At 51.6% G+C, this 24,511-nt stretch overlaps 2 protein-coding genes across 4 annotated transcripts in view; one reads left to right on the top strand and one right to left on the bottom strand.

Annotated features, from left to right (window-relative positions):
• The window catches only part of Yars1 (tyrosyl-tRNA synthetase 1), a 30,010-nt gene extending 25,852 nt beyond the window's left edge, over window positions 1-4,158 (top strand). Inside the window, exons 11-13 of the mRNA XM_070008815.1 lie at window positions 477-670; window positions 1,426-1,567; window positions 3,167-4,158. Coding sequence (XP_069864916.1) covers window positions 477-670; window positions 1,426-1,567; window positions 3,167-3,277 — 447 coding nt within the window. The 3' untranslated portion in view covers window positions 3,278-4,158. The remainder of the gene's footprint in view (window positions 1-476; window positions 671-1,425; window positions 1,568-3,166) is intronic.
• Window positions 4,159-5,031: 873 nt separating this feature from the next.
• The window catches only part of Nhsl3 (NHS like 3), a 30,619-nt gene continuing 11,139 nt past the window's right edge, over window positions 5,032-24,511 (bottom strand). Inside the window, exons 1-7 of one of the 3 annotated variants that reach the window (XM_070008792.1) lie at window positions 23,324-23,471; window positions 10,907-11,077; window positions 10,767-10,822; window positions 10,369-10,492; window positions 10,076-10,192; window positions 7,453-9,987; window positions 5,032-7,152 (exon numbers count right to left, since the gene is read on the bottom strand). In XM_070008792.1, coding sequence (XP_069864893.1) covers window positions 7,148-7,152; window positions 7,453-9,987; window positions 10,076-10,192; window positions 10,369-10,492; window positions 10,767-10,822; window positions 10,907-11,077; window positions 23,324-23,414 — 3,099 coding nt within the window. In that variant the 5' untranslated portion in view covers window positions 23,415-23,471 and the 3' untranslated portion in view covers window positions 5,032-7,147. Of the gene's footprint in view, window positions 7,153-7,452; window positions 9,988-10,075; window positions 10,193-10,368; window positions 10,493-10,766; window positions 10,823-10,906; window positions 11,078-13,297; window positions 13,444-23,323; window positions 23,472-24,511 lie in introns of those variants that run through there. The other 2 variants (XM_070008793.1, XM_070008790.1) reach the window with 2 other exon arrangements.

The following is a 24,511-nucleotide window of genomic DNA, read 5'->3' as shown; positions in this document are numbered from 1 at the left end:
TGCTTGGACTAGCTTCAGGCCTTATCTTAGATGGTCAACTTTGTTCCCCAAGAAATAGTGGAGAAAGAAGGACTTCATTTTCCCGGAGACAAAAAGTCCAGCTAATTTTAGCCAGGGACCTGGGCCTCTTTCCATTGGCATTGCTTTGCTTTTCACTATTTACACCTAATCATCCCAACCACTGTAGCCTCAGGTGCTGAGGCCAACATTGGTCCACACTCCAGTCACCTGAGACCTGCTTGTGCAGTACATGGATCATTATGGTAGCCACTGACCGCTCAAGCACTTCATCTCTTAAGAGATTCTTCTGCAAGTAATTAGGTTCATTCCTCAAATTCAGACTCCAAAAATGACATTATCTGGGACAGAAGCAGTTAATTCTAGGGAGCTTTCCAGGGGACTCCTTTCTGGAGAGAGCTCACCAGTTCTATCAACTCCACCATGGTAGTCTCCCCATTGACATCTTCTGCTCATAGCACCCAGATGCAGATAGCCTGTATGTGGAGAAAATTGAAGTGGGTGAAGCTGAGCCACGGACTGTGGTGAGCGGCCTGGTGCAGTTTGTGCCCAAGGAGGAACTGCAGGACAGGCTGGTGGTGGTACTGTGCAATCTGAAGCCCCAGAAGATGAGAGGAGTAGAGTCCCAAGGCATGCTGCTGTGTGCTTCTGTGTAAGTGAGGGCTTGGGGTATGACTTGCACCTGGGCAGGCCAAGAAGATGGGAATTAGCCTATAGGATATCCTTCCATGTGCCAAGTAGAAGCCCTGAGAAAATGTGCCTCTTCCTCTTCCTCCATTGATGCCAAAAGATGAAGCATGAAGACGTTATTATAAGGGTAGTGTGAATGAAACTTTACCTAAATATAGTTTTGTTGCTGGATGCTGATGGCTCACACCTATAATCTTAGCTATGCAAAAGGCTGAGATTTGAGAATTGTGGTTCAAAGCCAGCCCAGGCAGAAAAGTTTATGAGATTCTTCAATTTGCCACCAAAAAGCTGAAAGTAAGACTGGCTCAGGGATAGCACCCAAGGCCTGAGTTCAAGCCCTAGTGCCAGCACTCCCCCAATAAAAAAGAAAGAAAATAAAATTTTGTTGAACTAGGAATAGTAAGAGGTGGAGCCATGATTCAAATCCAGTTGTGATTGACTGTAAAGCCTTTGGGCTTTGGGCTATATCATACTTCCTCTCCTAGAAGGCAAAATTTTAGTATCTTTCCTGACAAGACATAGGAATTTGGTGTAGCCCTAGTTAATCTAATCCTATGATATCCTGAGATGTGGTAAAGCAATGAGGAACTCCTAGGATGTGGCACTGAAAATTTTGTAATTCCCATTGGCATTTCTGTTAAGGCCCAAATGGCTTTGGCCTCCACAGCTGTTGGAATCATCCATAGCTTCACATTTCCTTTTCCTCTATTTTCCCAGAGAAGGGGGGAGCCGTCAGGTTGAACCTCTGGACCCGCCTGCAGGCTCTGCTCCTGGGGAGCGAGTATTTGTAAAGGGTTATGAGAAGGGCCAGCCAGATGAGGAGCTCAAGCCCAAGAAGAAAGTCTTTGAGAAGTTGCAGGTAAAATGTTGTGGTTTTCCTGTACACACAAACACACACACACACAGCCTGTTCATTTAATCCATTGGAACTTCCTGCATATGAGCCCTCTTCATTGAAATTCCTGAATGTGAGGGCATGAGGGTCTGAGAACTACTCTATTGAACACTGGCAGACTGTCTGAGACATTGTAAGAAAAGCAGATGATTGTCCTCATTTTACATGGCAGGAAATCTGCCAAGGGCACACATCATCTGAAGTGACAGCCAGGGTTGGAGGTATAGCTTTATGGTAGAGCAGTGCAAGGGCCCAGTGTTCCCAGGATCTATTTTTCAACAAGCACCAAGTCCATAACATGTTTGTCAGGCCCAGGACTAAGTACTTGTACATGAGTAAAAACAGCAGAAACTGACTCTTCATAAAATTAACACTCAGGTGTGACTTTCTCTAGTTAAACCTTTGTTTCCTCAATCGGAGTTTTCAGAAAGCATTTAGATATCTTCCCTTTATCCACTTTACTGCACAAAGCAAATGGCTTTGTCTACTCTTTTTTTCTCCTTAAGGCTTTATGAATCACTTTCACTAGCTAAAAATTTTTATTACAAACAATACCTAAAATATAGGGCACTGACAGTGCAAGCCTGCAAGTTCAAGCCCTGGTACCAATGTGTATGTGTATATGTGCACACACACACAAAATTAATACAGAGCAAATAATGAAGAAAAGAAATATCCCTAGTCCTGCCACAGAGATGCTAAAGAAATACCGTTAATGTTTTCCTTCTACTTTTTTATGTGCAGAGGTATACTTACAGTCTGATTTATACTGTTCTGCTTTTTAAATTTTACTTTATGCTTGAAAACTTTGCCCCACCATCACTGTTGGGGGCGGGGGTCACATTGTAGTCTTATTTATCGTAACTTAATATTCTTAACCTTAGTAGATATTGAAATCGAAGTTGTTGTTCTTCACTGTTAGAAAGCTATGATAAGCTGGAAGTGAGGCACAGTGGTAAGGGGCTTGCTCAGCACACCTAGACCCTGGTTTGATCCTTAGCACTGAAAAAAACACAGATGTCTTAGTTTGGAGGCCTTTGTGCTTGTCATCATTAATTTCTTAAATCTTTCAAATAAACATGTTCATCCAAAAATAAGAGCATTATGAGCTGGGAAGTTGGCTCAGTGGTAGAGTGCTTGCCTTGCATGCATGAGGCCCTGGGTTCAATCCCTCAGCACCACATAAGCAGAAAAGGCTGGAAGTGGCGCTGTGGCTCAAGTGGTAGGGTACTAGCCTTGAGCTGAAGAGCTGAGGGACAGCACCCAGGCCCAGCGTTCAGACTCCATGACTGACAAAAAAAAAAGAGCATTAGGCTGGGAATGTGGCTTAGTGGTAGAGTGCTTGCCTAGCTGGGTTTGATTCCTCAGTACCACATACACAGAAAGAACCAGAAGTGGCGCTGTAGCGCAAGTTGTAGAGTGCTTGCCTTGAGCAAAAGCTCAGAGACAGTGCCCAGGCCCTGAATTCAAGCCCCAGGAAAGTTAAGCCAGATTACACTACTAGTAACAGAAAAGATGTTTCCTTATGATCCCACACCATAACTTTTTGTCTATCTTGTCCAGGTCGACTTTAAAATTTCTGAGGAGTACGTGGCACAGTGGAAGCAAATCAACTTCATGACCAAGCTGGGGCACATCTCCTGTAAATCTCTGAAGGGGGGGAACATCAGCTAGCCATCCCAGGGTCTATCTCTTTTTTTCCTACTTCCAGAGCATCTGCTATCTCAGTTCCATCCATCTCTCATCCATTTGCCCAGCTGTCAGGGTACTGAAGCAAAAGCTGGGGCATGGCTCAAGTAAGGTATGACTGCCTGCCCTAGTGAGTACAAGATGCCATTGCTGGACACCAAGTTCAAACCCAAGTACTGCCAAAAAAGGAAAAATTCAGGATACTGAAACAGCAGATCTGAAACTTTTATTCAGTGCACAACTCCATAAGAAATAGCCCTCCCTCACCACAGTTGGAATACCCTGTCTGGCTGCAGTGTGACACCAACACCACTCCCCCCGCCCCCCAGGAGGTAAGGAGGGCTGAGCAGCAGCAGCAGAGAATGTGACTCAATCTGCTTCCACTGACAGCTGACAAGTCTGGCTTCAATGTAACTCATAGAAGTTTATGCCACAAGCCTTTGTAATTGGAAAAACACTGTGGTTCCCAGGTTTTCTTGGAATTACCCAGCAACAGTGCCTCTAGCTGGGATCTGGTGCCTGCACTGGGCTAATTACAGCTTCTCCCCAACAGGAAATTGTGGGATTTGCAAAGGAAAGAGAAGGGAAAATAAAGACCCTAGTGGTCTACTAAGCTACCAAAGGTTGGCAGCTTTCTCAAAGCCTGTCTTCCAGGAGGCTTGGCACTGGTCTGGGGGAGCAGGGCCAGCCTCAGGGCTCCTGGAATTTCCCTTGATCTAAAGCTAGGGTGGGAACTCCCTGAACCAGCTGTGTGTACTTAGGATGGAATGGATTGGCACTAAGTGGTTCTTTCTTCAGAGAGGGTGGGGTACTTCTCCACAAAGTATCTCAATCAAATCACTGTCAAATAAAATGTGTTGGCTGGACCAGTTTGGAGACTTCTAAGTATAAAAGACCTGGTATGACCAACCACTGGTGGCTCATATCTGTAATCCTAGCTACTCAGGAGGCTGAGATCTGAGGATCACAGTTTAAAGCCAGCCCAGGCAGCAGTCTGTGAGACTCTTACCTCTAATTAACCACCAGAAAACTAGAAGTGGAACACTGGCTCATAGCAGAGTGCTAGCTAGCCTTGAGCAAAAGGATTCAGAGATGGTGCCCAAGCCCTGAGGCCCTGAGTTCAAGCCCCATGACTAACAAAAAAAAGACCCCTCCCATTTACCCAGCTTGGTGTTGGACTTGTATCTTGAACTTTTAGTCTCTAGCAGGATGAATGAGGCGGTAAGATGGATGAGCCTAACTTTCCCCTTGGCGCAGTATTAAGTAGAAGAGTTTCATGGTGGGTCCAATACTTACAGCAGGCAGAACAATTTCCCTTTAAAATGTAGGTCAAGCTGGGGGCCAGTGGCTCATGCCTGTAATCCTAGCTACTAAAAAGCTGAGATCTGAGGGATTGCAGTTCAAAGCCACCCCAGGCAGGAAAGTCTGTGAGACTCTATTTAATAAATCACCCAGAAAACTGGAAGTGATGCTGTGGCTCAAGTGGTAGAGCACTCTCCTTGAGCTGAAGAGCTGAGGGACAGCGCCCAGACTGAGTTCAAGCCCACAAACAACCAAAAAAAAAACAAAAAATTAGGTCAGCCAGCTGCTACAGCACCAAATCTGTTTGCTGTCATGAAATTGGTGACTAGATTTTCACACTATTGTGTGACATGTACTTCCTTCAACCTTTTACAATTTACTATTTACTAGCCATGTATGACCCATTTAGCATGGAAGGAAAAAGCATCAGTCACAGCCAAGTTTCAATCATTTAATTAATTAATACCTTTAAATGAAACAGCTTTTTCATGTGTCTCACTCAAGCTTCAGGGCAAGGAGAATGGATTGTTATACAGACATATCAAAGACTCAGAAATTTAAAGAAATATATATGTATATATATATATATATATGTACTTATCTCTTCTAACATTTTTGCGCAAATTAAAAATCAGGCTTTTGGTTTCCACTTGCACTAAGTCAACCTCATTTTAGCCTGAGGACAAAGGATTGCCTCTTCCAGATTCAGGCATCTCTTTTGTACTCTGGCCCAACCATGGGGAAACAAGCACAGGTAAAAGCTCCAATAACATTGGAGGAAAGACAAATGTCAGGGCTGCCTTCTACCCCCAGCAGCTCCTAGGTCTTGGGGGGTGGGGGGCAAGGGAGGAGGTTGACAGGTCCTGGAGCAGCAGAGTGCTTATAGACTGTCCCCCAACTCACTGGACAGCAGAATATACCCAGCAGCAGCTCACTCTCCATTGGTTGGAAGCTACAGAAACAGTCATCAACTGAAGAAGCCCTAGACAGGACAGAGGGAACCTGGGCTCTCACTCTCAAGTGTCCCCAGGTCTGGAGCTCAAGATCCTCCTGCCTCAGCTTCCCAAGTGGTAGGATTATAGCCACGGGCTAGCACCCTGTCTGTCCCCAAATCTTGTTACTGTGTTGATGGCAGGGGTAACTGACACTCTTCTTTGTGGTAGAGAAGCCTAACAAGGTTCTGGTGAAAGAGAATCAGGAAGTGACACATGGTGCCTGCCACACTGGATGGTGGCTGTAGGACCAGTTCTGTTCAGCCATAGAGGGTGGGGAATCCAGCTTTCCTAGATAGGCTGAAAACAGAAGACATTAAAATTCCCAGGGGGAGGGACTGGAGATGTGGCTCCCAGTGATAGAGAGCCAGCCAATAGTGAAAGAATCAGATAACGAATTCAGACCCGGTTTGGACTAGGGACAGCCACCCTACCCCATATGCTCCCTAGAAGCACTAGATACCCCTCACTGAGCAGCAAAGAATCTGGAGTAAATGCACCTTTGGTTTCCCAACCTTGCACTGTCTATGTCAGCCCCCCTCCAGGGGAACCACCCAATGCAAAAGGCAGCTACACAAAGGACATGCACCAGAGAGCAAAGGAGAAGGTCAGAAGTCCAAGGGTCTAGCAGATCTGGGGCCAGTGCCCTAATAAGCCCTCTTCCTGCCAGACCCCTCCCCACTTCTATCCCCTTAGTACTGTACTCTCTGCCAAGCTCAATTCAATGAAAGGAGCAGATACGTAGTATCACTTTTCTGAAGACAGTGCCTTTTGGGACCTTCCCTCTGGTCCTCCCCCACTTACTTGGACCCTGGTAATCTCCTACTTCTTGCCCATTACATGGAGCACCTGGCAGAACTAGAAGGCAGGAGGGTGCTTGGTGGTTAAGTTGAGGCACAGGAAGGCTAGGCCCCACTGCACCTTTTGTGCTTTGGAATTCCACAGCCCCACTCCTGCCCTGTCCTGTGGGGGAAGCCTGAGGGAGTGGGTGACTTGCCCACCTCCAAGAACTAAGGAAAGAAGCAACTGGATTGGGAAAGAAAGGGCAGATTGGTCCCAGCTTTTGGCTGGATACCGGTGACTGGTGCTGCCACCATGTAAACAGACCCTTGGAATGTGGTTTCACGAGCCCTGGAGGATGGACATGCAGCCACTTTGCAAAAGTGCTTTGATTCTGGACTACAGTATGTGCATGATTTGGACATGAAACAAAATAAACACAAGTGAAGTGTTTTTGCTCCCCCACACACACCCCAACCTGTGACCTCAGAGCCAGCAGGGAACGTAGCTACCCTCTCCCACCAGCTACCTCCTTCAATATGAGCAAGCAGCTGCTGGAATCCTTTTCTGGAAAAGGCATGAGAGCGGGTGACTTGGAGGACGGGCAACACCAGGCTTGCATAAACATGGAAGGCTGTGGAGGTTAAGGCTGCAGGCATCCCCTCTTAGGTTGTGTCTGCCATATCCTTCTGTCCTTGGAGCTGCTCAGGTCCCTGAGATTGTATTCCTGGGATGGGTCAGCAGTGCCAGTGAACGTAATGGTTCAGACCAGCTCTTTCCGTCAGTCTGTGAGGAAAAAGGAGACACAAGCAAGGGAACATCTCAGCTTCTGACACCAAGCCCAAGGAACATGTTCATCCAGCCTTCCTATTTCCCCATGCTGAACCATGTCAGCAGCATCGAGCTGGACATTGTACCTGAATGCTGTCATGTGGCTGGATTACACACAGTGACATCTGCACACCCTCCCCTGCTTCCCCACAGCTCAAGAATGACAGTTCACCAACCCCAGGCATCCTCAAACCAGAAGTCTTGACAGACGTAAAAGCACATTCCCAAGAGAACTTCAGACACTGCCCACTGTACCTGAACCTGGGGGGCTCATCTTCTCTGTACCAGCCAGCTGCATGACACCCCCATTCTCTGCCAGGTCCCCCTTAGTCCTGTCCTCAGCATGAGGGAGCCCATTGGTGGAAGGTGCAGTAAGGGACTCAGCCTGAGGAAAGCTGGGAGAGGGTGGGGGCACTCCCCCAGAGGGCTTTCGAGCCACAGGTGGGGGAGCCTTCTTCTGGACCTGGGGTGGCCGCTGCTCGGAGATGCTCCTTAGTTCAGCCACCAGGTTCCGCTGGAGGTCCGCCTGGGCTTCAGGGGACACTGGCCGCTCAAGCTGCAGCTTCTTCGTGCCCTTGGAGAAGATGAAGCTGGCTGTGGAGGCAGGGGACTGGGAAGACCGCTGCACAGCCTCGGGCGGTCCATTGGCCTGGGCACTTCCAAGGGCCTCGCTGGCAGCTAGGCTGGAGGCCTTGAGCTGGACAGCAGCATGGAGCCCAGAGGAAGGCGGAGGCACAGGACTAGCTCGCCCAGACAGGGCCCTTCGCAGCGGCTTCTGAGGAGCTGATGGCCCCAATGCTAGAGTTGGACCTCCTGTGGGAGCACCCACAGAGCGCAGCCGCACCATCTGCAGGAGGGAGGGTGTGACCAGGGGCGCATCTTCCCTGGGTGCCCCGCCACTCTTGACACAACCTACTGGCTCCTTCACAGGGAGCTTGGCAAGAAGCTCTGGGCCAGAACTAGCTAGAGGTGGAGCAGGTGGAGCTGGTGGGGCTGGAGGAGGGTCTGCAGTACCCTGGGGCTGGCCCTGGGAAACGATGACATTGGAGGGGGAAGCAGCCAGGGTGCTGTCAGGCTCTGAGGAGTCTGCAGACTCAGGGCTGGTCACAGAGAAAAAGGCCTCTTCAGGTGGGGGGAAGTCGGCCATAGACAGGTCCTGCTCCTCCGGAGCAGGGGGTGGGGGTGGGGGCCAACTAGGATCTGGGGGGACCTCCTCAGCAGTCTGTGGAGCAGGTGGGGCCTCCTCAGCCACCTCGGGCTTCTTGCTAGGTGGTGGGGGTGGGTGATAAGATGGGGGTGGGGAGGGTGGGGGTGAACGATCTTTGGAGACCACAGGAGATTCCTGGGGTAGAGTCAGGGATGTCTGGGGAATGGGAGAAGATTTAGGACTGGCATCCGTGGTGGAGCAGGTCCCGGGAACCAGGGCCGAGGAAGCCTGGTCCATGCTCTTGGACTTAGAAGGAGGTGGGGAAAAGGGGGCAGGCACCTTAGGGTGAGGCGGGATGACAAACCTGTCGCTCAGGGAGGCTGACACGTGTGGGGCAGAGCGGTCTGAGGGGGCAGGGTCCGAGGAGGAGGAACAGAGAGATGTGAGGGAAGAGGAGACGGAGGCCCCGGGAGATCGAAGGGATGTGACCCGCTCTGGTTTAGGGGGCTGGGCCTTGCCTGGGGAAGCAGGAGCACCTGCGAGACCCTTGGGAGGGAAGGTGGGGGTACCACTTTGGCTCGAGTAACCACTGGAAGGTGAAAGTGTCCGTTCTGGGGACCGTGGGGGGCGCCGGGAGCCGCCCGGAGACAAGCCAGATACCCAGCTGCCTGATGAGTTAGGTGGGCAGGGTGCTGCGGCCACCCCTTCGGAACCCCCTGTGGTAGGCGGCCGGGGCAGCTGTGGCTGCTGCCTCCTCTCAGGTTTGGGTGGCAACCCTAAGGGCCCATCCGGAGCTATGGAACCCCGCTGATGGAGAGAGTAGGTCCGGCGAGGGGGCGGCGGGGGCCGCTTCATCTTGCGGAGGGACACACTCCTGCAGGACGACTGCCCGCTGCTCCGAATGCTGACTGTGTCTGAGGCCTCGGCAGAGCTGCCCCCGCTGGGGGAGCCCCTCCCACTGCCCCCTTGGGGAGGGGATGCCACATGAGTGCTAGCCACGGAGCCCTCCGGCTGGCCCTCAGAGCCCCCCTTAGAGGAGAGGGTAGAACCATCCGACACAATGGTCTCAGAGGACTGAGAGTGGCTCCAGGTGTCACTGGAGGAGGAAGGATGACGGCTGCGGGGCTGTGGGCTCGAGGCCGAGGAGAAGCGGCCCATGGAGCGGACTGAGGCTGGACTTGCAGAGTGTAAACTGCAGCGGCTCAGTGTGCGCAGCCTGCAGCGGCCCAGGGCCACCACGTCCACTGTGGGTGGCAGCACAGCATGTGGGATCAGCTTGGACAAGTAGGTAGCCTGGGGTGAGATAGACATGGCCGGACTCAGGGGCTCTGGAGGCCCCGCCCCTCCTGTCAGTCCAGGCACTGCTAGGGACATGGGCCGGATCAACGGTGGGGGCCGGGCCCCTGTGGAGCGGCCAATGAGGGTATCATCCCGGTAGACACGGTCAATGTGACGCTGCAGCATCGCCTCAGTATCAGTGCCAGCCTCTGTTTCTGCCTCTGCCTCTAGTTCCTGCAGGGACACTCGAGCTCCTGCCCCTAAGGCCAGACTAGCTGCACGACCATCCACTGTGGGGATTCGGACAGCATCTCGTGGACCAGAAGGCTGAGGAGTACTTGGTGTCTCACGCTCAATCCTCAGGCCTAGGATTGACAAGGAGAAGGCGATGAGCAGAGAAGGACTGGCTGGGGCTCCCCATCTACCACCTCCATGTACCTAGCCAAGGCTCACCAAGTTCCTTATGCACGTGCTGTGGCAGCCCCAGGACTGTACTCCGCCGTTCCCGCCGGCGCCGCCCTGACTTTCCGGATGATTTGGGAAATGAGTCATGGGGTCTGAAGGTAGAGCCTGAGGGCCAGCCCAGGAGAGAGAAAACCCGTTAGAGCAAAAGGACTCAGGGCATGTTCTACAAAGCACTACTCTCCCAGAACGTGGGCAAACACTGGATTAGGAGGAAGAAGAAAAGCTGCATGTGCTGGGACATTATAGTGCCTACCACCTTTCCCCCCATGGTTTGCAGGCACCTTTGCGTTGGATCATCTCTGAGCGGATGGAGAGAGCATCCTCTGCTGTGGAGCTCTCTGCTGTGTAGGATGTGGTCTGACTACAAAAGGAGATGGTGTCGTCATCCGGCCCCGTCCGGGAAGACTGTCAGGGGAAGGAGAAGGAGTCAAGGCCTGACCTGGGTGGGCCACCCCAAGAGTCCCTCCGAAATGTTCCACTCAAGAATCCTCTAGCATCACCTGGCACTGAGCAGACATCAGCCACAGCAAGCCTAGACTAATAACCTTCTGGGGTCATTTAGTCTAGCTCTTTGAGATGCAGGAAGGAAGCAGACCAGAAGGGTCTAAAGCCATGCTGGCCAGAGGCCAAGGAAGGAAGGAGAGGGGAACAGAAAGGAGGCTGGGCAAGCAGGGCTCACCTGGATGCTCTGGGTGTCTCCATGGTCCCAGGCACCCTTGTTCAGTTTCTGCTTTTCTGGAAGATACCAGGAGGGTATGTTGGCCTAGGCCTTTGACCTCAGAAGGTAAGAACAGCACTGGGGGTGAAGGGGAGTGTTACCTTGGTGCTGTAGGGAGCGGAGCCCTTCCTGGGCCTGTGTGTGCAGCTCTTCCAGGTGAGGTGCCCGTCCACTGGGGAAGAAAACATTGTCCTGGTGCTCATCCACTCCAGACCCTGGCCCCTGGCCGGGCCCAGCACTCTGATGTTTGTCACTCTCAGCTTTGGCAGAACCTAGTGAGATGGAAGAAGAGATGATAGAGTGGACCCTGGAGATGCATTGGCACCAAAACAAAGGCACCCAGTCATCAGACTGCACTGTCCCTGCACACACATGCATTGCCCACTCACCCCAACCTAGACACACAACCCACAATTCTGGGGTATATGCACACAATATCCACAGCCCCCGTGCATAAACACAAAGCTATACCCAATCTGACGATTCACAGAGGGCCCACATAAAACACCATGGGGGCGCTAGGAAGGTGGCTCAGTGGTAGAGCGCTTGCCTTGCATGCATGAGGCCCTGAGTTCGATTCCTCAGCACCACATAAGCAGAAAAAAAGCCAGAAGTGACACTGTGGCTCAAGTGATAGAGCACTAGCCTTGAGCTGAAGAGCTGAAGGACAGCACCCAGGCCCAGAGTTCAAGCCCCATGACTGGCCAAAAAAAAAAACTATTAAAAAAAGACACAGGCTGGGGAGGTGGCTCCGTGGTAGAGCACTTGCCTTGCATGCATGAGGCCCTGGGTTCAATTCCTCAGCACCACATAAGCAAAAAGAAAAAAAGCCAGAAGTGGCGCTGTGGCTCAAGTGGTAGAGCACTAGCCTTGAGCTGAAGAGCTGAGGGATAGCGCCCAGGCCCACAGTTCAGGCCCCACGACCGGATCCAAAAAAAAAAGACACCATGGGCACACAGATCCACTGTCTATTCACATAACAGTCACAGACTTCCAAAACACATACATACAAACAACTCATATATGTACCCCACCCAGCCTCCACATATCCACACAACACTTATGGTCCCCATTCTGCCTATACACACAATTGTGTATCTAGCTACACATCACTTGGGGTCCCATGAGAGATATCCCTCATATACACATAGCCCATAGCAAATGTATTTCTTGTCTCCAGATTCCAAACCTCCCTTTCCACACAACACTTTGCCCAGGTTCAGGGAGAAGATACCATGGGAAACCAGGAAAAAGTAGTCGTTGGCAGGGGTCCTAACCAGACCCCTAGAAAACCCTAGGGAAGGACAGGCCAGAGATATTACCTCTTGAGCTCCATACTCACCCATAGGGCTAGCCCCTTTGTGGAAGGATGGGCAAGGGAGAGGAACCCAGGCCCCTCCAACCACAGCCAGGGTAACTCAGCCTCTGGGAAGAGCCCCAGCTATGCCCTCTCCTGGAGGCCCTGGCCCCTGGCGCAGAGAAACCAGGGATCCATTACACAGGATCCTGTTACAGGCTCCGCCCACCGAGGGGCTGGTCATCTAATCCTGGAGGGGCTGTATCAGCACTTTGGAGCCCCAGCTCCCCCTTTAAATGAAACCCACAACATAAGCAAAAGCGCTGGGAGGGTCATGTGACCTTGGCAGCACCTTGTAGAGGGACTGGAACGAAACAAGCTGCCACACCCCAAAAACTGGGTCTCCAGTTCGGACACTTTCCCTCTTCCTCCGCCCACTCTTCAGCAGCCAGAGATCCTGCCAGGTCACAGCTGGAAGGCACCCCAGGCAATCTCTAAGATCAGCTCCCCCAATCCCTTGACTTTACAAGTGGAAAATCAGATTCAAATGGGAAAGGCCTTGCCTAAGGTTACCCAGCAAAAGGGAGTCAGAGCCAGGACTAAACTGTGTTTCCAGGGGAAACCACTGGATCACTTTCAGACTGGGGTCCCCTGGACCTCTTAAAATCCAAGAATCTATAGTCCCTTCTGTTGGAATCCAGGCCTGAAAGCCAGTCTCCTAGGAGAAAGAAGGGCACATGTCTCTCCTTCCAAAATTCCTCCACCCACTCAAATATCATTTCACTGATGGAAACTCATAGCTCTTCAATTTCCAGAGGCACTAGTTTCCTCATTGCTCCCTTTCCACAGGGATGGCTTCTTTCTGTCTCTGAATATCACCCAGTAATAGTAACAGTAACGTGTGAGTAACCCTGTAGGGAAACAGCCTGGCCCTAAAGGAGGCTTCAAGGTCAGAAACATCAGTGTCCATCCTCCCCAGCACAAGCAGCGCCCAGACAAAGGCAGCAACGAAGCAGCTGGACAAAGACACCCCTGCACACTGGAGACTGTGGGCTGGCCTGGCCTAGTTACCAATCCCCACCCCACCCTCGCCCAGGTACTCTTCCCAGCCTATTCTTCCCCTATTCTACCTAAGGATCAGGCAAAGGGAGCATTCAGGGTCCCTTCTCCACCCTCCACAGCCACACCCACTCACCCTTCTTCTTAAAGATCCCAAGAAGTGCCGGGAGATGGCGGCCCAGGAACACCACCATGACTGCAGGCGTACTGTCCCCTACCGTAATCTCCCCAGAGCACTGGGCAGTACCTTCACCATAGCCCAGCTATGGTGAAGAGATGCAGGGTTGCAATACAAGCCCGCCTGCCCTCCAGTGGCTGTGTGGTTCCTGGCAGAGGGGGAGGGGCTGCTCCAGGTCCTCCTCCTACCTTTGCCTCTAATCCCGCCCATTAGCCAACCCCACCTCCCTTGCAGGATAGATAGATTCCAGGGACACTAAGGCTCACAGACTGTGGGTACTCTGCTTGAGGGGAGGGGCAGGAATGGGGAAGACACAGGATTCCAACTATAACTACGGATCACGAATTCTGCTCCCAAGTCCTTATCTAAACATACAGAAGCCAGAGCTAAGGGAGGGGGAGTCTCAGCTGTCAGATGGGAGACGGAGGGGTCACAAGATCAGACTTGGCATAGTGCCCACCCCACCCCCCCAGCCCTCCTGATGATTCCCAGGGGAAAGAGCTCTGTTCTGGGAGCAGCCAGACAGGAGCCTAGGGCTTCCTGGGAGATGCCCACTTCAGAATCACGCTCAGTGGTGGTAGCAATTCAGCATATGAGTTCAGCCCCTCACCTGCCACAGTTACCCATTTGAGCAGTGTGACATCACAGAATCAAAAAGATCCTGTGATCAGCAGAGAACACCTAAAGGTGACAGAACAGGAACAAGATAATTTCAGCATAGCTGGTGGCTCACGCCTGTGATCCTAGCTACTCAGAAGGCTGAGATCTGAGGATCACAGTTTAAAGCCAGCCTGGGCAGATCTGCTCCCCTAGCCTAGGATTCCTCCAATTGGCTCCATTGTGTGACATACTGATTACTAAGCAGAGCAGGGAGTTCAGAACTAGCAAAGGAAAAAAACGTTCACGAAGTCAGTAAAAGTCAAGAGGCTAGGGGTTGACAAGAGCCATATATATATATAAGTCAGACTGAGCTTCCAACCCAGCTCCATCACACACAAATCCTGACCTTGTATAAAAGGAAGGCCAAGCCAAGCCGGGTGCCAGTGGCTCACGCCTGTAATCCTAGCTACTCAGGAGGCTGAGATCTGAGGATCAAAGTTCAAAACCAGCCCTGGCAGGAGAGTCCACGAGACTCATCTCCAATAAACTACTCAGAAAACCGGAAGTGGTGCAGTGGCTCTAGTGGTAGAGTGCTAGCCCTGAGCTGAAGAGCTGAGGGACAGTGCCCAGGACCAGAGTTCAAGCCCCATGACCAACAACAACAACAAAAAAAGGAAGGGCAGGAATTTCCCTTTTACTCAGCTAAAGGAGGGGAGCTTTATCTTGCTCACCAGTATCCCCAGAGTCTAAACCAGAGCCTGGCATACACTATGAAGCCAATAAATACTTGATGAATATATGAGTGAAACACACTAATATGAGTTTAGGTGGTAAAGACTGAAGAGCTCCGACTGGAAGGTACTGCTCTAGGAAAAGCACACTGGAAGGGAGCCCTGAGTGAGGATCCAGCCAGGGCAGGTACAACAAAGCCTTCTAGACAGACATGAGCAAGTGGCAAGGCCGTGAAGTGGGATGGTGGCTTCCCTGAAACAGAGGAGGCTAGTAAGGCTGGAATAGAGTAAGCACAGGAGGCAATTCAGGAAAGATGAGATTAAGTGAGCTCAGAGAGCAGTAGCCAGGTCAGGGGGACCCCTAGGCCTTGCCCCTGAAGATCAGTCAGTCAATGAAGACTTCAGATGTGTAGATATCGTTAAGTCTACCTAGCAAGAAGGACTTCTATGATGTGCTGTACCCCAAAGTCGCCTGAGGACACTCCCTACCCCAGCCCCGCCCCATCTCCCATCCCTGAAAATCTAAGAATTCACAGTATCTCCCCTGTAGCTCTTCTTCAAGTACTATGCACCTAGTTCTGGACTCTCAGAGACCACTCAAAACTCTGGGCAAGAACTTCACATCCTGGAGAACCAGTATTTGTAGAGCTGGATGTACACAGCATCACTGAAATATAAACAACAATCTTAAGAAGCAGGTATTTTTATTCCCATTTGACAGATGTGGAAAATGGAGGCCAACAGAAACAAACATTATAAAGACAGCTTGCTTGGCATCCACTGTAGAATAAGAACACTTTTCACTCAGAACCACATGAACCAAAAGCCACACTCTGTTCTCTGTGCCAGCTACAAACCAGACATACCTGCTGAATGAAAAGGGGGTCCAGGCTGGGTGCCAGTGGCTCACACCTATAATCCTAGCTACTCAGGAGGCTGAGATCTGAGGATACCGGTTCAAAGCCAGCCCGGGCAGGAAAGTCTATGAGACTCTTATCTCCAATAAACTACTAGAAAACCAGAAGCCAAGCTGTAGCTTAAGTGGTAGATCGCTCACCTTGAGCTGAAGAGCTGAGGGACAGCGCCCAGGCCCAGAGTTCAAGCCCCGCGACCCACCAAAAAAAAGAAAAAAGAAAAGGGGGTCCAAAAAAGAAAAAAGAAAAGGGGGTCCAGGAACTCTATTACCCTTAGAAAATGGAGGTTTCTGTACCACAGGCTGACCCCACCCTCCCCCTTAGGCCAGACCCCTTTATCCTATCAGACCCATTCCAAAAGAAATGAGCATCAGATGATGGCACTTGCAGGGTGATTAATCCATGTGAGGCACCATGCCAGGCACTGGTGGAGGGAAAGCTTTCCAAGCCGCCACAGATCTTACAGCAGCCCATCAAAACAGGTACACAACTCTTAAGTGACTTGGGGCCAGAAGACTTCCCAAGCTCCTGCTAGCTCCCAAACCAAAGCCTTTCACAGCCCAGAACAGTCACCCTGGGCTTCCTCCTAAAGAGGGAAACAAAAAGCTAAGGGACTAATAACAAAAGGACTCCTGCTAAATTGGGGGTGAGGTAACATCAGACCATCTAGGTCCCAGGCACTCAAGGCCACAGCTGCAAATTCCCCAGATAGATTCAAGGCTCTCATACTTGATAACATCTGGTTGCCCCAGCAACACCCCTCTCCTCCTCCTCCCCAACCCAGCCTAGCCAGAGCCACCCCAGGCACAGGGATACAGGTCAGTGGCTTACCTTGGGAAAGGGCTCACTACCCAAGTCTTAGGTGGAGGGGACACACCCCACAAAGAAACTTGAGGTCCAGAAAGTAGAACGTCCTTGCCCAAGGCTATACTGAGAGTCCCTGTTTCAGGGTGTTCTGCTTCCACAGCCCAGAGGTACAGCCTGGGGCTGAGGCCTCCACCCCCTTCCAGCCTGAAAAGCGGCTTCCAGGAGTAAAGAAGTCATCCTGTCTCCCAGGCTTGCCCCTGTCACACAGGGCATGGCGGGAAAGTACACAGGAAAACTCTAAATTCAGATATGGCCCATGGGCAAGTAGAGAGGCATGAACCCCCAGAATGTCCCACTTGGGCCACCACAGGTGGACACCCTCAAAACCATCCCTGCAAAGCACCCCTCACACCATCCTCACTCACTAGCCTAACCAACACAGAGTGAAACAAAGCCTGTCAAATGGCTGCAGGTACACCCACTACCCAGGGGCTTTCCTGAGCCTGGGGACAGGGAAACATCAGGGAGGGAATCCCTGTCTCCCTCCCTCCCCCCAAAGCCACAAGCATAGAGCATGCGTACACACTGTCTTGGCAACCTCCTCCATGGGGTGAGGCCTCAACCTGCCCCATTCCAGAGCAAGGGGCGGGGTGGCACACCCACAAGCAGGCAGGCCTGACTCAGGGGAGAGGAATGAGGGGGGGAGGGCACAGCTGTCCAGGTGGCCTTGCTCAGAAGCTGAAACCCTCTGGGCAGACCTGGCCCTCACCTCACCTCCTGCTCTGGTCTTTTCTGCCCCAGGCCAGCTGGCTGGCCAGGATTCTGGATGCTCAAAGGCCCTTAGTCTCAACCTCTCCCTATATAAGTGGACAAATGAAGGCCCAGAGGGGGTCAGGGTTTCCTGGACAAATGAAAGCTCAGAGAGGGCCAGAGGTTCCTTTGGCCATGTATAGAAGTCTAGAAGCAGAGGCAGAACCAAGAGTCTGTGGATATTATTCCCACGCTGACAACACAAAGGAAATGAGCAGAACAAACTTCCAGGTGTAGGTACCTTCCTCAAACACTTTCCCTTCTACTACCAGGCAGGAGGTGAAGTTTCCTTTTTTACAAAAAAACACCGGGAGGCTCAAGGGAAAGTGACTGACTTACTCAAGGTCATCTAACTAGGAAGTGGGTGGGCCAGGCATTTGAACTTGAGTTTCTCACCAAATACTATAGTAGTCCCAAGTCTGAATAATAGGTAAAGGGGACTCATGGCCTGGGTCCTCTCCCCACCCCAAGAAGGAGAATCTCTGCACCCCCACCTCCACAGAAAGGAAACCCCCCTCCCTCTTTGCAGTGTCCAGCCCCGCCCTAGCCAGGGTAGCACTAACAAGCCAGGCAGGTTCTAAGGTAAATAGTGGGGGGCAGGGAGTGCCCAGACCAGGGAGGAGAGGATCCCATCCCACAGGGAACCCTGGGGGACGGGCAGTAATGCAGGGAGGAATTAGCTACAATAATATTAATAAATGTCATAATGAGTTTCCAGGTCAGCATTTGCTCCCAACAATGACATAATAATCCCTTTCGGCCACAACACAATTCTGAATCTCCAAACCCTTTCTTTTGTTCCTTCAAGGCATGATTATCCTATTTTATGGATGCCAGAGAGGCAGCCACCATGAAGTTAGGAGAGGAAAGGTCAGGAAATTTAGAGATCTGAGGCCAAGCCTTGGATAAATGAATCAGCCTGTCTGGGCCTCAGTCTCCTCAACTGTAAAATGGAACTGCTACCAACCTCAACAGAATGCCAGGGGGTGCTCAATAAGATCGTGTAACCAAATGAAAACTCAAAGTATTGTATTACAGGCAGCCTCCATCTCTGCCTGCTCTGGGTGTGGGGGTAAGGACAGGGTCTTTCCACTTACAAAACGAAGACAATGACAACTGGCATTTCCCAAAAGCTGAAGGAGACACAAGTCTCACTAAGAGCCCCAGTGACTTGCCCAAGGCTAGTAAAGTCAGGGTCAGGATTTGAGCCCAGCTCAAACTGAATGCAAAACCATGTTCCTGCCCACTTCCATAGCTCTTTACCAATCTTAAGTGGAGTTAAGGACCATTAAGATAAGGTCTGATAAAGGACACTTAAAGTCAGCTCCCTATCTCTCCCCAGCAGCCTATCCCATCTGAAGTCTTATCCCCGTTTGAGAAGCAGGGGAATTACAAGCCCAGACTAGACACCTCAAGGGCCTGGATGTCAGGTTTGAGCTCTGGAAGCCTTTTAATGCAACTTAACACATCAGGCTTGACCCTTTTCTGGGCCCCAGGTTTCTTGATCTGTGATATGGGGAGTTGGACAGATGATCTCCAATGAGTTCTCTGCAGGAATAACTCTTGCTTCTAGAAAGAATGTAGGTGTTCCCCACTTAGGGTCAGGGTCTAGAGCACAAGGGGGTTCAGCTTATAACAGATTCCTGAGATCAAAGAGAGCTGGACAAGTCCCTTATCTGAAGGCCCAAGGCTCCCACACAGCTAGTCACAAGTAAGCACACAAGGAAAGGGGGAAGAAAGGCCTTTCTCCAGCTATGGAACCTACCAAAGACCCTAGTGTCTCAGTTCTAGAGCAGGAAGAAAAATGGAAACAATTCCAATTAGTCTAGTTACGCCATCTTCCTATCTACAAGATGAAAATCCAGAGGGCATGTGATGGTACAATGCACAATGCACGCAAAATGCAGGAGAATTGGAAGAGGATAATAGTAGTTCTCTTTGGGTTCCCAATTTATATCCTCCACCGTTCTCCAACTGGTTCAAAAACAAGTGCTCAGTTAGCCTGCGAATACAAGCAGGTTATACAGTCTCTTTCCAGCAGAGGAAAGACATCATTTCACCAGCCTTGGCCCTTCTCCACTCTCCCAAGGGCTTCCCTTTCCACCTGTTCAATCTCTAGGCCCTAAACTTACCCTGAGTGCTTCCTCAACTGGTCCTCTCTGTAAGTGCCAAGTTCCCAGGGCCCAGGGTGTTTTTCCCAAAAGCCACACAGTCATAACATGAAGACTATATCCTCTGCTAGGCTGTTCAGCCACCTCTGTGACTTTCCTTAAATGACTTCCTTCTCTGAACCCTAGCTTTCTCATCCGCAAAATTAAGAGAATAATACCTTCCTGGCTGGGCACAGGTTCATGCCTGTAGTTGTAGTTATTCAGGAGGCTGAGATCTAAGGACTGAGGGCCAAAGCCAGGCCAAGTCAACAAATCTGTGAGACTCTTTTTTTGTGTGTGTGTCGGGTCGTGGGGCCTGAAATCTGGGCCTGGGCGCTGTCCCTCAGCTCTTCAGCTCAAGGCTAGCGCTATACCACTTGAGCAACAGCGCCACTTACCGCTTTTTTCTTTTTGCTTATGTGGTGCTGAGGAATTGAACCCAGGGCCTCAGGCATGCAAGGCAAGGGCTCTACCACTGAGCCACCTTCCCAGCCCCATCTGTGAGACTTTTATCTCCATTTAACCACCAAAAAACCAGAGTGGAGTTGTGGCTCAAATGGTAGAGCTCTAACCTTGAACTAAAAAGCTAAGGGAGGGGCTGGGAAGGTGGCTCAGTGGTAGAGTGTTTACATGCATGAGGCCCTGGGTTCAATTCCTCAGCACCACATAAATAGAAAAAGCCAGAAGTGGTGCTATGGCTCAAGTGGTAGAGTACTAACCTTGAGCTGAAGAGCTGGGGAACAGCACCCAGGCCCAGAGTTCAGGCCCCACAACCAACAACAACAACAGGAAAAAAAAAAAAGCTAAGGGACAGTGCCTAAGCCCAGTTCAAACCCCAGTACCAGTGTGTGCACACACATGCACACACACATACATGCATACTTGCACACACACACCTTCTTGTTTACTGAACTGTTGCAAGACAAATGAATTAATGTAAACAGTTACCATAGGACCTTATTTTTTATCTCTGCCTTCCCATCTCTGCTACCATCTCATAACCAAGCAGCCCTCCCTACCCCTTAGTTTACCATCTGATTAATCCCAGATCTTGTCAATTCTATTGACTCCTCCTCTCCTTTCCACTCCCACAGCCCCCACCCGGCCCCCAGCACTCACCTCATCACCTCTCCCCTGAATTACTGCAATAGCTTGAGCTTCCACTCTCACCACTCCACTCCCCAACCTGTCCTGCCGGCACCTGCCCCAGCCCTAGGGCCATCTTCCTAACACACTTTTGTAAGGCTTCTTCCTTGCTCAAACATCTTCACTGGCTCCCTATGGCCTACACACTTCAGCCCTCTCTGGCTGCCTTGTGCTTTCTCCCTCTTCCTCTCACCTAATCAAATGAGTAAGTACTCAATCCCCAAACATATCACACCTAGAGCAGAAGAGACTGAGTCTAAGAAACCTGTGACTGCTCAGCACAAGTAAAGGAAGGGGACTTTACTACTTTTATCTCTAAGCCCGAGTTCAGTCCCAACTCTCTGCCCCTCCTGGGGTCTCTCACTTAATCAATAATACAGGATCAACTCCAATCCTGTACTTAAAAAGACAGAATTAAGACCATAGCTCAGCTTTCTATAGCTGACCCCCAGCTCCCAAGCTTTTGTTGTAGCTTCAGATATCCCTCAGCCCTGGCCATTTCTATTTGCTTTGACAATGCTTTTCTGATTTTTTAGGTACAAAATAAAGCCTGGTTAACCTTCAAGGGGCAGCAGGTGTCAGTAGGGCATAACGGTTGCTGGAAACCCCAGGATTCTTTCTCCAGTGGGTAGGAAACCTTAAACATGTTCTGTTTTAGTTTTCTGAGACAGAATCTCATTAAGTAGTTCAGGCTACCTGGAACTCTATAGAGTGTTATGGAGTGTATCACTGCATATGAGTCTAGGACAGCCTTTGTGTGTTTGTGTGTGTATGCGCACATGAACACACACACACACACACACACACACACACACACACACAGATTCTAGGACTCCAACTCAGAACCTCCCACTTTTAGCCTTTCTGCTCATGACTGGCACTTCAACCACTTGAGCCACGCCTCCAATCTGGCTTTTTTGCTGGTTAATTGGAGATAAGAGTGTCTCGACTTTTTTGCCTGAGCTGACTTCAAATCTTGATCCTCAGATCTAAGCCTCTGAGAAGCTAGGGTTACAACAGTGAGCAGTGGACAACTAGTTTTAACAAGACTTCTTATCTTCTCTCTTATCACAAATAGTCACAAGCATGGACCCACAGCTGGTTCTCAGGAAACCACCACTGTATCAGAGCAGCTATCAGTGGACAGATGAAGAGCCTATCCAGACCAAACCAACCCCAGCCCAGCTGGCTCAGCCACAGCCAGAACTTGAGAACTGTAGGAACACTACGGGAATCTCTTACCAACATCCACTTTCTGAGAATTGAGAGCCCACCTGAACTTAATTAACCCTTCCTAATGTTAGTTTGAGCATCATTACTGCTGAAACCACCATATGCAAATGACCTTGAACAAGGCCCTCTTCTTAGACCTCAGGGGTCTTTGCATCCATGAGATAACTAGCCAGAGCTATAGGGGTCCCAGAAATCACTTACACTATAGTTACCTAATTTATAGATAAGTCTCCTTGAAGGAGTCAGGAAGACCCAGGAAAATCATAGGAACCTGCCCAAGGTCACTAGAACCTATGCCAGAGCCACACAGAAAACACAGATCCAGTCTCTTCCAGTGAGGCTCTTCCCATAGCCCCCTATGTGGAGGGCTGATGAGAGATGAGATCATCAGACTCGGTGCTTAATCCGGTGCTGAACCTCTAGGAATGTGAGCCATCCTGGGAACATACCGTGGATTCTCCCACTACAGGAGCCCCTCCACCCTGTCCTCGGGTTTCTCACTCCTCTAGACCAGCAGGTATCCCTAAGGTACCCGCATCTGTTGAAGATCCCGTACCTGGAGGGACAGGGTTTTTCCCACCTTGGATTCACAAGGTGGGAAAAACAGGCACCCTAAACAGCCGCTCCTACAGCACCCCAAGGAATTCTCAGGATATCCTGAATCGCCGCACATGTTGGAGAAACCAGGAATGCCATGTCCCAGCCTTGGGATTGGAAGCCCTCCCCCATTCCCTAAGCTCCCACCCTTAGAGGCTGGAATGTGACCCGCGGAGGGATCCCGCAGCACGCCGGGTAGGGCTGCTGCTGCTGCTGCTGCGTTCCAGCTCGGTGGCTGCATTGAAAGGGGGGAGATGCGGCAGCGACCTCGGGGACTGCAGGGGGTTGGGGAACAGGGAGAGGCCCCGGTGGCGCGGTGGGGGCAGGGAGGGAGCCAAGAGAACCAGTCCGACTCCCGATCGCGCCAGATGGAGGCGGTCCGGAGCCTCCAACCCCGGGTTTCCTGCTTCTCCCCTCCACCTTTGTCTCCCCTCCCTCCAGCAAACTTTCAGCCTGTGGGGGATAAGGCTTGGGGAACACTGTGATTGTGATTGTGTGTGTGTGTGTGTTCGTGCCTTCGGGTAGCCTGCTTGTGAGCCTGAGTCTGGTGGGCTGTGCGGTAGTGAACCGCGTGTTTATCTGTGTTCCTAAGACGCTGGGCACCAGCACTTACATGCCTGGCGTGTGTGCCCGTGTGTCTCCATCTGCGCGTGGGTGTAGTTCGTGTGGCCATGTAAGCAGCAGGCACAGGTATGTATATATACCTGTGTCAGGATCTGTTCATCCCATTTCGTGTAGCTGTGGTTGTGTATGTGATTTTTGTCTCCGCATGTCCACACATCTGTGTGCGCGACTATGTAAAATGTGAACATGTACATGTGTCCGCGCGTGGGCAAGCGTGTGTACGTGAGTGTCTGTGCAAGTGAGGGGTGGGGTCTGGTCGGGGACTCTCGGACCCCGCACAACTCAAGCCCATCAGGCCCCGGGAGGGGGCAGCGCAGAGGCCGCCGCCGCCGCCGCAGAGACCCTCCTCCCTGCCCCGCCCCCACCCCCTACCTGCGAGCCGCTTCGCCGAACGCCCAAACCGCCAGAAGCTGCGGACCCGTGGGCCGCTGGGGGCCTTCCTCTTGTGGTGTGAGTTGCCCATGGTGGGCACGGGAGGCGGCGCGGAAACCCGAGCGCGGCCCAGCCAGTTCGGCCGCGGGCCCGCAGCCCCGGGAGGGAGGCAGCGAGACGCGCGGGCTGCCTCCGCGGGCGCCCCCAGCCCCAGACCGGCCACGCCCCCGTGCTCTGCGGCCAATGGCCACTAAGGGGCGTGGTCAAATGTGGGCGGGGTCTGGCTCGCGTCGGGTGGATTCCGCCCCTCCCTGGACCTGGGAGACCTGCTGAGCCGCCCCGCCCAGGGCGCTCCGGGGAAAGGCTCTGCCTATCCAGGTGGGGCCGGCGAGTGGCCCCGCTCTCCCAGACCAGGGACCGCCTCAACGAGGACCGCAAGGGATCTGGGAAAACTGGGGGCTGGCCTCCAGACAGGCAGGGTCCGGACCCCTGCTGCTGCTGAGTCCCACCCGCCACCACCCCATGAGTGTCATGTGTCTGTGGATCTCCAGGGCGCTCGAGTATACAAATGTAGAGAACTGTACTTCCGCACTTGTGGTGTTCAAAGTAATGGTACGGGAGTTGGAACCCAAGGCATCGCTTTGGCGCTGGGCAGACACTACTACTTAAGCTATAACTCGCAGCCTTTTTTTTTTTTTTTTTTTGCTTTAGTTATTTTTCAAATAGGATCTCAAGTTTTTGCCCAGGCTGCTGTTTCCTCCCAGATCACGAGGTCTCCTCTACCTCACGAGTAGCTGGGATTATAGCTGTAAACCACCATGCCCAGCAGTAACAGCCTTTTATGTACTTTTTGGGGGGGAGGGTCGGGGGCCGGTCGTGGGGCTTGAACTCTGGGCTTGGGCGCTGTCCCTCAGCTCTTCAGCTCAAGGCTGAGTTCTACCACACTCAGCCACAGCGCCACTTCCAGTTTTCTGGTGGTTTATTGGCGATAAGAGTCTCATGGAGGGCTGGGAAGGTGGCTCAGTGGTAGAGGGCTTGCCTTCTATGCATGGGGCCCTGGGTTCGATTCCTCAGCACCACATAAGCAGAAAAAGGCGGAAGTGGCACTGTGGCTCTATGACTAGAGCGCTAGCCTTGAGCTGAAGAGCTGAGGGACAGCGCCCAGGCCCAGAGTTCAGGCCCCACGAA

The sequence above is a fragment of the Dipodomys merriami genome, unplaced genomic scaffold, assembly GCF_024711535.1.
Source record: "Dipodomys merriami isolate MVZ:Mamm:240054 unplaced genomic scaffold, mDipMer1.0.p SCAF_71, whole genome shotgun sequence".
Classification (NCBI taxonomy): Eukaryota; Metazoa; Chordata; class Mammalia; order Rodentia; family Heteromyidae; genus Dipodomys; species Dipodomys merriami.
Note: the sequence above shows the minus strand (reverse complement) of the source record. Positions and strands in the feature narration are given on the sequence as shown.